At 44.7% G+C, this 11,811-nt stretch overlaps 2 protein-coding genes and 1 long non-coding RNA gene across 4 annotated transcripts in view; 2 read left to right on the top strand and 1 right to left on the bottom strand.

Annotated features, from left to right (window-relative positions):
• Positions 1-7,367, top strand: part of dnah3 (dynein axonemal heavy chain 3) — a 26,539-nt gene extending 19,172 nt beyond the window's left edge. The window contains exons 52-62 of the mRNA XM_037975814.1: positions 198-711; positions 822-2,449; positions 2,567-2,792; positions 2,874-3,118; positions 3,266-3,382; positions 3,620-3,777; positions 4,020-4,187; positions 4,519-4,661; positions 4,733-4,937; positions 5,156-5,293; positions 5,380-7,367. Of these exons, the coding sequence (XP_037831742.1) occupies positions 198-711; positions 822-2,449; positions 2,567-2,792; positions 2,874-3,118; positions 3,266-3,382; positions 3,620-3,777; positions 4,020-4,187; positions 4,519-4,661; positions 4,733-4,937; positions 5,156-5,293; positions 5,380-5,733 (3,896 nt within the window). The 3' untranslated portion in view covers positions 5,734-7,367. The remainder of the gene's footprint in view (positions 1-197; positions 712-821; positions 2,450-2,566; positions 2,793-2,873; positions 3,119-3,265; positions 3,383-3,619; positions 3,778-4,019; positions 4,188-4,518; positions 4,662-4,732; positions 4,938-5,155; positions 5,294-5,379) is intronic.
• Positions 7,368-7,679: 312 nt separating this feature from the next.
• Positions 7,680-8,993, bottom strand: LOC119617022. Of its 2 annotated transcripts, none has more exons than XR_005233173.1 (2): positions 8,692-8,993; positions 7,680-8,558 (listed from the first exon to the last, which is right to left on the bottom strand). It is a non-coding gene; the product is annotated as an uncharacterized LOC119617022 (long non-coding RNA). The 2 variants fall into 2 exon arrangements; XR_005233172.1 differs by having other exon boundaries at positions 8,724-8,993.
• Positions 8,004-11,811, top strand: part of LOC108242094 (inactive phospholipase C-like protein 2) — a 31,957-nt gene continuing 28,149 nt past the window's right edge. The window contains exon 1 of the mRNA XM_017426717.3: positions 8,004-8,547. Within this exon, the coding sequence (XP_017282206.1) occupies positions 8,257-8,547 (291 nt within the window). The 5' untranslated portion in view covers positions 8,004-8,256. The remainder of the gene's footprint in view (positions 8,548-11,811) is intronic.

Raw genomic sequence — 11,811 nt, 5'->3', positions numbered from 1 at the left:
CCTATTGTTAGGAGAGTGAGAACAATTTGCAAGCAATCCAGCTTACATCACATCTCAGCTTTAAAAGCTCAACTCCACACTCTCTATTTCTGAATTGAGAAAGCTCCTCGGATGAGAAGCGAAACGTCTTCAGCTACAGAATAGAAGTCCAGTTGTTTTTGTTTTTTAACTTTTTTTGAATAAACACTTCATTGCAGGTAAGATGATTGAGGACTTCTGGGGCCCATCTAAGAAGCTTCTCGGAGACCTCAAGTTTCTCGAAGGTCTCAAAGCCTATGACAAAGACAACATCCCTGCCCCACAGATTAAGAAAATCAGAGAAAAGTTCATTGGCCACCCTGACTTCCAGCCTTCCGTGATCAAAAATGTGTCATCGGCTTGTGAGGGCCTCTGTAAATGGGTGCGGGCCATGGAGGTGTACGAGCGTGTAGCCAAGGTCGTAGCACCCAAGAAGGCGAGGCTGAAGCTGGCTGAGGACGAACTGGCTGTGCAGATGGAAATGCTGACTGTGAAAAGGGCAGAGCTGAAAAAGGTTGAGGACAGACTCCAGAGCCTGAATGATGACTTGGCAGCAATGATTGGCAAGAAGAACGAGTTGGAGGACAACATCGAACTGTGCTCTCAGAAGCTCATCAGGGCAGAGAAGCTGATCGGAGGACTGGGCGGTGAGAAGGATAGGTGGACAGAGGCTGCAAGGCAACTGGAAATTAGGTAAGTAAAATTATAAATGGGCTGTGTAATAATTTACACTGTTAGTCAGTATGTTTTGCTCCTCATGCCTGAGGTTATTATGTTAATCAGATTATATTTTCCGCCTCCAGATATACCAATCTGACAGGTGACATCCTGCTCTCCTCTGGAACTGTGTCTTACCTGGGAGCTTTTACTGTCGATTACCGTACAAAGTGTCAGGAAGAGTGGCACGTGCTTTGCCAAGAGAAGAAAATCCCCTGCTCTGAGGACTTCACCCTCACTAACACTCTGGGTAACCAGGTGGCCATCAGGGCGTGGCAGATTGCAGGACTGCCAGTGGACTCTTTCTCCGCGGACAACGGCATCATCGTGTTTAACTCTCGCCGATGGCCCCTGATGATCGATCCGCAGGACCAAGCCAACAAGTGGGTCAAGAATATGGAGAAGGCTAATAAGCTTGCTGTCATCAAACAGTCAGATGGCAACTATGTGAGAGTCCTAGAGAACTGCATTCAGTTTGGGTATCCAGTTCTTTTGGAGCATGTCGGAGAGGAACTTGATCCAGTACTTGAGCCTGTGTTGCTGAAGCAGACCTTCAAACAGCAAGGTGTAGAATACATGAAAATAGGAGAGAACATTGTGGAGTATTCTAAAAATTTTTTGTTCTACATGACCACCGGGCTGAGAAACCCTCATTACCTTCCTGAAGTGGCTGTAAAAGTCTGTCTGCTGAACTTCATGATCACTCCCCAAGGCTTACAGGACCAGCTTTTAGGACTCGTGGCAGCTAAAGAGAAACCAGAACTGGAGGAAAAGAAGAACCAGCTCATTCTGGAGAGTGCTGCCAACAGCAAGCAGCTGAAAGAAATCGAAGATAAGATTTTAGAAGTTCTGTCCTCGTCGCAGGGGAACATCCTGGAGGACGAGACTGCCATTAAGATCCTGTCCTCCTCCAAAGTACTTTCTGAGGAGATCTCTGAGAAGCAAAAAATTGCCAGCGTCACTGAGAAGGAGATCGATGACACTCGCTTGGGGTATCGACCTGTAGCTGAGCACTCCTCCATCTTGTTTTTCTGCATCTCAGAAATGGCCAACATTGAGCCCATGTACCAGTACTCTCTGACGTGGTTTATCAACCTCTATCTTTATTCCATTTCTGAGAGTGCAAAGAGTGACAACGTAGCAGAAAGAATAAACAACATTGTTGATCACTTTACGCTGAGCATTTACAATAACATCTGTCGCTCGCTTTTTGAGAAGGACAAGCTGCTCTTCTCCCTTCTGCTCACAGTGGGCATCTTGCAGGGTAAGGGCCAAGTTGATGATCAAGTGTGGCGTTTCCTCCTAACTGGCGGCATCGCTTTGGATAACCCACACCCCAACCCTGCCCCCGAGTGGCTGTCTGACAAATCTTGGTCAGAGATCGTCAGGGCCTCCAAGCTTCCAAACCTGAAAGGGCTCTTTACTCATGTTAAAGACAACATCTCTAAATGGAAGACTCTTTACGATTCAGGAAAGCCTCACGAGGACCAGTTACCCGACCAGTGGAGGGAGCTGGTGGGACTGGACCGAATGGTGGTGATCCGGTGCTTCAGACCAGATAAACTGGTTCCAGCTGTGCAGGATTTCATAGTGCAAAACATGGGGCAAGCGTACATTGAACCTCCCTCCTTCGACTTGGCAGGGAGTTACAAAGACTCAAACTGCTGCTCTCCTCTCATTTTTGTTTTGTCACCAGGATCTGATCCAACTGCGGGTGAGTCATTTACTCTGTACTTCTTTTCTGTACAATGATTACTGTGGATAAACTTGACTGAGTTTAAACTTTAATTTTAGATCCAGGAGTCTTTAAGTGTTGCATTTGCTTCTGTAGGTCTGTTGAAGTTTGCAGAAGACCTACTAATGGGGGGTAGCAAGATCCAAACCATTTCTCTCGGTCAGGGTCAGGGACCCATTGCAGCTCAGATGATTGACAAAGCTCTCAGGGAGGGTACTTGGGTGGTTCTGCAGAACTGCCACCTGGCCACTAGCTGGATGCCCACTTTGGAGAGGATCTGTGAGGAAACCATCAGCCCAGAGAACACACACCGAAGCTTTCGGTGCAGTAACACTTTCATTTTTAATAAGAAATATAACTTGCATCAGTAAAAATGTCTATAATTTTACTCTCTTCTGTTTAGGTTGTGGTTAACCAGCTACCCATCAGACAAGTTCCCGGTTAGCATATTGCAGAACGGGCTGAAGATGACAAATGAGCCTCCTAAAGGAATCAGAGCCAACCTGCTGCGCTCCTACCTCAGCCACCCCATTTCTGATCCTGAGTTCTTCAACAGCTCCAAAAAACAGGTTATTTGGCAGAAGCTCCTGTTTGGTCTCACTTTCTTCCACGCTCTGGTGCAGGAGAGGAGAAACTTTGGCCCTCTGGGTGAGGAAATAAAGTTAACTGCTCATCCTGTTTCTTGTTCGATCCCCGTGTGTTACCCGTGTTTTGATATTGTAAAGATCAGGGTTCAGCGGTTGTGTGCAATAATGCACAGCTGCACCTTCTTGTGTTTCTACCTCCTTCCTTCAGGGTGGAATATTCCCTACGAGTTCAACGAGTCAGACCTGCGAATCAGTATCAGGCAGATCCAAATGTTCCTGGATGACTATGATGAGGTTCCACTGGAGGCGCTCACATATCTTACTGGTGAGTTTCACATCTGACGCTCAGCAGGGCAACAATTCAAATCAACAACGTAGGCAGGAAAAGGATATTCTGACTATGTAGGTCATCTTTGACTTAGAAATGTATGTATTCTAGCCCTGAGAGACGTAATGTGTTTTTATTTATGCCCTTTACCACAAATCGCCTCCTGCTGCCTACATAAAACTTGTACATGATAAGCCTGGAACATATAAACAAGCCGGGTTACGTTTCTCTCAGGTGAGTGCAACTATGGAGGCAGGGTGACAGATGATAAAGACAGACGTCTGCTGCTGTCACTCCTGTCCATCTTCTACAGCTGGGAGCTGATCGAGCAGGAGTGCTGCCAACTGTGTGAGGGTGATCTGTATTATGTTCCAGCTCATGGGCCCTATCAGGTACATGTCAGAGCTCAGCTTCATTACTCATTGACATTTCCCTGTAACACTGCCATATATGATGTTATCAGTGTAAATGTTAGACTCAGTAACAACCTAACTAAACTAACTAGGTATTTATGAGATGATATTTCCTTTAATCCACAGAGTAAATGCAGGGCTTGATTATCACGGTGTTAAAATTGATGCTATAATTATATATGGTGTAAAAAGTGATTATATGTATGTTTTTCTTGTTAAAGGCGTACGTTAACTACATTCGAAGCCTTCCAATTTGTGCCGATCCCTGTGTGTTTGGACTTCACAGCAACGCTGACATCACCAAGGACAATCAAGAGACCAATCAGCTGCTGGAGGGAGTGCTGCTGACTCTGCCCAGACAGACAGGTGCTGGGGCCAAGTCTCCTCAGGTTTGTTGCGCAAAAAAACTCAGACGCATCATTTGGCATATCCTGACATGATGAGAAAAAAAAGACATACAGTGTGTGTCCAGATAAGGTCTCGCAGTTTATGGTGTGTGTCAACACTCGCAAATAAAAACTCTGGGAGTTCTACTAAAAGGCAACTAAATGACTCAAGCCAGGAGAACCTAAATACTCTGAAAATGGCTGTGCAAAACAAGAAATGAAATGTGAACTGCTGAATAAGTCCATATTTACCGTACATCCCAAATAAAGCACCCTGTTATCCTTTTAGATTTACTCAGACTTTGCGTTGTTGTTGTTTTTTTTTGTCTTGTAGGAAGTAGTGGAGGAGCTTGCGGAGGACATTTTATCCAAGCTGCCAGCAGACTTTGACATACAAATGGTGATGGATAAGTATCCAGTCCTGTATGAGGAGTCTATGAATACGGTGCTGAGGCAGGAAGTCATCCGCTTCAACAGGTAATGAAAACATCTGTCACCAGACATTCACAGAACCCTTTATAACCAGCCTCTGTCTTTTCTCTTGTTAGACTTACAGAAGTGGTGCGTGTGAGCATGATAAACATCTGCAAAGCCTTGAAGGGACAGATCGTTATGTCCTCGGAGCTCGAGAACGTTTTTAACAGCATGCTGGTGGGAAAGGTGCCCGCAATGTGGGCAGCCAAGTCGTACCCTTCACTCAAACCGCTCGGGAGCTACGTGACTGATCTGTTAAGCAGGCTGCAGTTCCTTCAAGTAAGATTTATGATCGCTTTGGGTCACGTAGTCTGAGGAGACTTTGAGAATATTTGAAATGTGACTTCTGAGTGAACGTCCCACATACTGAAGAGTTCAGTGACTATAAGTACAGCTTGCTCACTCTGATATCATTGTTATGAGAACTATTAAAAGATCCATTTTAAATTGTCTTTACATTAAGATACTAATATCTATTAATTTGTTGGTCTGGACAGGAGTGGATAGACAAAGGCCCGCCTACAGTCTTCTGGCTCTCAGGCTTTTATTTCACCCAGTCATTTCTCACCGGAGTGTCTCAGAACTTTGCCAGGAGGTATACCATCCCAATTGACTACATCGGGTTCGAATTTGAGGTGCGTATTTGATCCCGAAGCTTCTTGCCATCTTTATTCACAATACATTAGGGATATTTATATTCATACCCTTGACTGCTTCGCAGGTAACCAAACAGGAGACCCACATGAAGGAGAAGCCCGAGGATGGGGCGTACGTTAAGGGTCTCTTCATGGAAGGGGCCCGTTGGGACAGGCAGAACAGGGTCATTGGAGAGTCTTTACCTAAGATCCTGTTTGACTCTCTGCCCATCATCAAGCTCAAACCTGGAGAGATGGCCAAGTTTCAACACGAGAACATCTACGTGTGTCCCGTTTACAAAACCAGCGCTCGTCGTGGTACGCTGTCCACCACCGGCCACTCGACCAACTACGTCCTGTCCATCGAGCTCCCCTCTGACAAGCCACAGAAACACTGGATTAACCGAGGGGTGGCGTGCCTCTGCCAGCTGGATGACTAACAGTGAGCCAATTCACTTTTTGAGCTGCTGGTGTTTTATTCAACTACTGCAGAAGCCAAAAATATACATGTTTTTGCAAAACTTGAAAAGACTGTTTTTTTTTTTCTTTCAAAGCCAAAAACCTTTCAACTTTTAAATAGATTTGACTAAAGACATAATGGAAAACAGATCCAAAGCAAGAAAATATTGCTACCATATGTGGGGTACTATTAATGAAAGGAACGAACGTTAGAATAACTTGTAATGCATTTAAAACGTATTTTTAAATGTGCTTTTATACATGGTTTGTGTTTGCTTACACTGACATTTTCTCAAGGCCTTTTAGATAGGTCAGGTTTACACCACACAAATCCATAAAATATAAGTAACTCCTTTTATTTTTACATACCAAACAAAAGACTAATTTTGTCTGTGTAGTGTTTAGACTCAAGGCGCTAAAAAGAAGAATTTGTTATGACTGTTAACATGTTTTGCACTTGTTTTGTTTTTGTTTAGTTGTTTTCAGAAAGGATGATGGATTAGGATCTAGATAATGAAGGAAATATATTAAAACATCCTGAAAGATGCATTTACGTCCCCCATTAAAAAAAATTGTCATCTCATCAGACGCAAGCTCCCGAGACGAACACTAGGTAGCAGCAAAGGCAAACCAGGCTCACAAGTCTTTGCTTGTTTGTAGTAATTTTACCCTGAGATGGTCTCTGTGCAGTTTTGGAAAACAAAATCAAATGTAGTGACACGTTGCACATACGCAACTGTATGTTGCATTCTAAAAAGCAACGCTGGAGTTTAAAAATTATTGTCCAGTTCAAGGCCTGAAAGCTGAGCACAGCATGAGAAGACCGGCTGGAAATGAAGTGCTTCACATCAGAAATCTGGTGAGTTGCACTGCCTGCTTATATACAGCATACATACTGATTCTCCTCTGCAGTCAGTTTATTTGGCATCTGAACTCAAAGGCTGCTCCATTATCCCCTGAAGATCACAAGACATCAATAATAAAAACCTTAACTCTATAGGTTATCTGGATGCGGCGGATGAAAGCTGCTGTGTGAACTGTTTCCTCATGCTGTGAGTTTGACGTCTTTATTCAGTCTGTATTGCTTTACAGACACTCTGTGTCAGTCTTTGAGGCAATAACAACCTTCAGATTGAATATTTTATAAACGTGTAGATGATATTAAAATGTCTCTTCAAATAATTTCCCATTGTATTAAAAAAAGGCTGGTTATCCTGGCTTAACCTATCCATGATTTGGTTTAAAAAAAGCCGTGTCGCATGAATTACCCTGGAGGTTAACCTGCTCCGGAGCAGGTTAAGAGCCTGGTCTTTACCAAATCTTTATGATCCAGTCATTTTGGTCAGAAATGACTTTTTGTACACAATCAACAACACTTAACTGATGTTCTGTACTTTGCTTTTTATTTTTTTATCTAGCAATAAAATACTAAATCTAGGCCCACAATTGCACATTTAATCTTGTAATTTACCTGTGCTCGTTAATATTTTTGTAATTACAGTGACTGGAATAGACAGTGACGCCTGCCTGTCACTGCAGTTTATGTTGGTGTGGGACATGCAAATAGGTTGATGCCTCTGGTTATTTAGATAATTGACTCATTTTGCTCCTCCTCAGCCTGGCTTGGATGGTTGTGAAACCAGTTCTGGTTCAGCTTTCTCCTCCTAACCTGGATTATTAAATTCTACGTGTGTGCTTTTATGTCTTCAGCTCCTGTCATGTTCCTGTTTGCTCCCTTGTTTTGGTGTCCCTTTCTTAGGACTCACAGCGCGGATTCTCGTGGTCTCTTCGTTGGGTTTTCCTTTTGTAAGTCCAGTTAAGATCCAATCTCTTTCTCACCGTTTACATTTGTCACCACCACCAAACAGAGTGGGTGTGGTAGTAGCTGAGCATCATTGCCAACACATACTCAAAGCACTACTCATCCTACAGTATCCCATGAATCACTGGGCATGTTTTAATGAAACTTTCACAAAGCAACAAACATCTGCAACAGTTTAACTTCCACTATTAGGCCTTCAATGCTGCAAAGTGAAACCACTGTGTCCTCAGATGGTGACTTCATAGTTTTGTGTCACTCAGGCACCATCCGGTTGAGGGCTGGTGAGAAGCAGCGAGGAGAGGAAGGGCGACAAACTGTAAAAGTCATGTTTTACACAGCTGAGGGCTTTTTTTTTTTTTTTGGTTTGTCCGCTGCGACGGAGCGGCGCAGAACGCAGGCGCACATCCAGCTGTGGCGGTGCAGAGCTGGGAGGTGTGTCGGTCATTTCTGTCGCCCAGCTGTCGCCTCCCCCATTCTGTGTGCCTGTGCATGTGTGTGTGTGTGTGAAAGAGAAACGGAGAGAGAGACAGAGAGAGAGAGAGAGAGAGAGAAGTTTCCTGTGCTCTCTTGTTGCCGGAGACCGTTCACTTTTCACACAATGGCGCGCCCGCGTCCTCGATCAGCCCCTCTGCCGCCCCGGGAGCCCCGCCGCCTTTCATGAGAGTCCACAAGAGTCCCCTCCATGGCTGAATTCGGGGCCAAGAAGAAGAGCGACGCGGGCCCACCGGTTGCTGGCTGGAAAGCTGCGTGCGGGGGAGCCGCCGGAGCTGCTGCCGCCGCCGCCGCCGCCGCCGCCGCCGGGGGAGCGAGCAGCGTGGAGACGCACCGGGGAGGAGAGCCCGTGTCCAACGGAAACTGCAGCGCGTCGGACGCCGTCAGGAGGGTCCAGAACGAGTCCGGCTGCGAGTCCCCGACGTGGGAGAACACGGATTCAGCTCGCGTAGCCATCCCTCGACGCAGCAGTCTGATCAAGGTAGGTCATCACTTCAGTCAGTGGGATACAGACGTTTATAGAAAGAAAGAAAAAAAAATCAGAATACAGCATTTAAGGAGTTAATTATTCCCTAACACTACAGACATGCCCTGCAGGAAGATGTGCCAGAAAAGGAGCACACACCTTCCAAATAATATCACTCTGTAAAAACGGACCATGTAACCCAGATGTTGAGCTCTCCTGCGAACACGCTGCACCTGAGCGTGAACTGTTTCTGCTGATCCGCCGTGACTCTGCCTGCTGTCAGATGTTCTAATCTGTGTCAGACGGCCCCATAATCAGTCGGAGTAATCAGTCACCTCAGCTGGCTTCCTGTGCCAGCTGCTGTTGAGGAATATTTCCAGTTCTGGCACTTTAAGTGACACAGCAGACCCAGACAGTGTCAACTCTGATGGCGTTTTAACAACCATGCAGGATCATCTCCCCTCTCCCAAGACTTTTAGTATTTAAATTAAAATTTACAACTTCCCTACTATTTATTATGAGTTTATTTCAGCCAGGGGCGTCTCCAGAAAGGTGTCGAAGGGGCCAGATGGGTGGTAAGGACGGGGTGGCGCACCAAAACTAATAGACAACAGAAATTCAGGAGTTTTTTTTAATATAATGAGAATATAAGCTGTTTGAAAGCTTTATTTTTTCACTTTACAGTTTATACTGAGAATAGCCCAGTACCCGCTCAACTCACTGAATCCCCTTTCTTCTCTTAAATTCATATTCATAATTGAAACTAGCCTTCTTTGAAGGAATGCATGCCAAAGTTTTAAACAGAAATCTCCTTAAAACCTATTAGCACTTGGAATATGTGCTGGGGATGACCCCCAGCTACTACCTCACCGAAATTTTGCTCAGTATCTATAAAACTGACTGAGTCCCAGACATTATTGCTGCTTGCTAAGGTGGATTAGATGTGGCAGCTAGCTTGAATTGTGTTGACTCCAAAAGTTAATCACTTGTAGGCAAACACTCAGTGATTAGTTTCATTAAACTCCATCCAGTGGTTTATCAGATATTTTGAATAAACAGACTATTCATATAACACTATCAGGTTGTGGTGGGGGGGCACTCGATCAGCTGGAGGAAAAGAGGAAGAACTAGCCATTGTGAAACCACATGTGATTCTCTGCACAGCTTAAAGTTAAATATGTCCTCCTAATACCACTGCCTCCATGGGAGCAGACGTCACGCTCATTTCATTAAAGCTCCCAAGCTGAGGTCTAAATTCTTCACCTGGATGTTTAAGAATAATAGCTTTTTCTGCAGCACCAAATGAAAAGCATCAATACCTCGCCCCCCTCGCCTCTTGTTTTCTTTTATGGTTTTTGACCTCCTCCCCCCCCGCCCCCCTCCTTGGCATGTGCAAGACCTCACATTGATCCCCAGCTGCTGCTTTGTCTCTCCAGAGCTGCTGCCTGCAAAGACGCGATTATTTGAACGCGCCGTCATCTGCGTGCGATTGGCCTCGACTCAGCGAGACAGGAAGCAGGCCTGTTGACCAATTTCCTCGTACAGTCCGTGTTGCAATATTGCTATTAAGCCATAAGCAGTTGGTGGTGACAAATCACTTTCACTGGAGCACACACACACACACACACACACACACACACACGTAGAGAAAAACAGACAAATGTTTCTCACCTCTTTGCCCACACACAGGCCTGCTCTTGTGTGTTCCACTGGTACAGACGATTTAACACGAACTGTCTGAAAGCTCTCGATGTGCCTGAAGTTCTGGGCTCCTAATCTGCGTTAGAAGCGGCGGGATGGTGTGGTGTCATGTTTTAGTGGCGCCGGAGCATCACCTTCTTCACCCCTGGTTACTGGTTTTGCTTCAAAGAGGGAGGATGGCATGGGAAAGCACACCGCTTCACATCCTCCCTTTGTTTTCCTGCAGACGCCAGCACGCTCCGGCTGATGTTTGCCTGTGTTGTTGCTCAGCGGCTGTCTTTAGCCAAAAGCCCTCAGCGTCCGGCAGGCAGTCTGGTGCGGCAAAGTTTACTCACTTTAAGCTTGTATTTCGGATGAATTGAGCTCGACTTTGTTGAGAGTTATTAATCAACCTGTCGACTTGACAGGTTTCGTTCTGTCTGCTAAAATAACCCCACGGCTAATTTGCAGGATTCCACAAAACAGATTTGCGGCTGGTATGTTGGTGGATAAACAGGAAACGTGACATTCCAGGCTGGTTTTAACACAACGCCAAGGTTCATGTCCAGCGTGTGTCTTCCTGTTCCCTTCAGCTGATTTAATGAGAGTTGGTTCATTAGTATGGATGTCATTTGCTGTCCTCGCCTTTATGCTGTCTCTCTTATACGTGTGAAGAAGACCCTTTTGATGTCAGATTCTGTGGGAAAGTTATGATAGATTAATATCTTACTTGTTGCTCCTTAAACATCCCCAGTTCTGAGAGAGTGCAGTTTATTTCTGATCGGATTAACAAGCTAAGTAATGCCAGAACCAAAGAGGGTTGTTGTCGTCTTAAAACAACTCCGGATTTATTCAAACCCAATTCTATAAACCTTTACACCACTGTCAATTTCACATTACATGGTTATTCTGGCAGAAACAAAACTATATTCCTGCAGGAAGTGGCAGCTTGCACAGGAAGTGCGACAGTCCCTGCTGCTGCTAATCATTCTAGCTTAGGATCTTTTTATTCCTTCATTTTCACCGACCTAATGAATCAGTATGAAGAGTCATGCATGTATCCCAACAGCAAAGCTAAGCTCACCTGTGACCAGTCTCCACTGTATAACCTTTTCAAAGTAAACTGCAATGGCAAAAAATAAATAAAATAAAATATCCCGGGATGCAGCAATTTATTTTTCTTTTTTTTTTGGAAGGGTACAACCGTCACAAATACGGTCATGATGGTTTCATTTTATCTTCTAATTTGCCAATTTTAAATAGACTTCAAATGTCCAAAAAGTACTGCCCATCCCCACCATGTACAACAGGTAAGATACTGATTCTTCATAACCTTTTCACAGACTCTGACTCACACTCCATTTCATAAGCTCCAAAATATAGTTTTAAGTTTATTTCAGGTTCCTCCAGGATGCAGATATGCATCACATTCCATCTAATACTCACATAAACAAACACTCCTGCGGAGCTCTGCCTTCTAGTAAAAAGAAAATAAATATGTGACTCGCTCATTAGTCATGCCAACACACGCCACCAGGCTCTGTTTTATAGTTATGTGTGATTTTCAGTCTTTTTCTTCTTTTTTTTACGCTATATGAG

This window comes from Kryptolebias marmoratus, linkage group LG5 (assembly GCF_001649575.2).
Source record: "Kryptolebias marmoratus isolate JLee-2015 linkage group LG5, ASM164957v2, whole genome shotgun sequence".
NCBI classification, from domain to species: Eukaryota; Metazoa; Chordata; class Actinopteri; order Cyprinodontiformes; family Rivulidae; genus Kryptolebias; species Kryptolebias marmoratus.
This window is presented reverse-complemented; position numbering and strand designations above follow the sequence as displayed.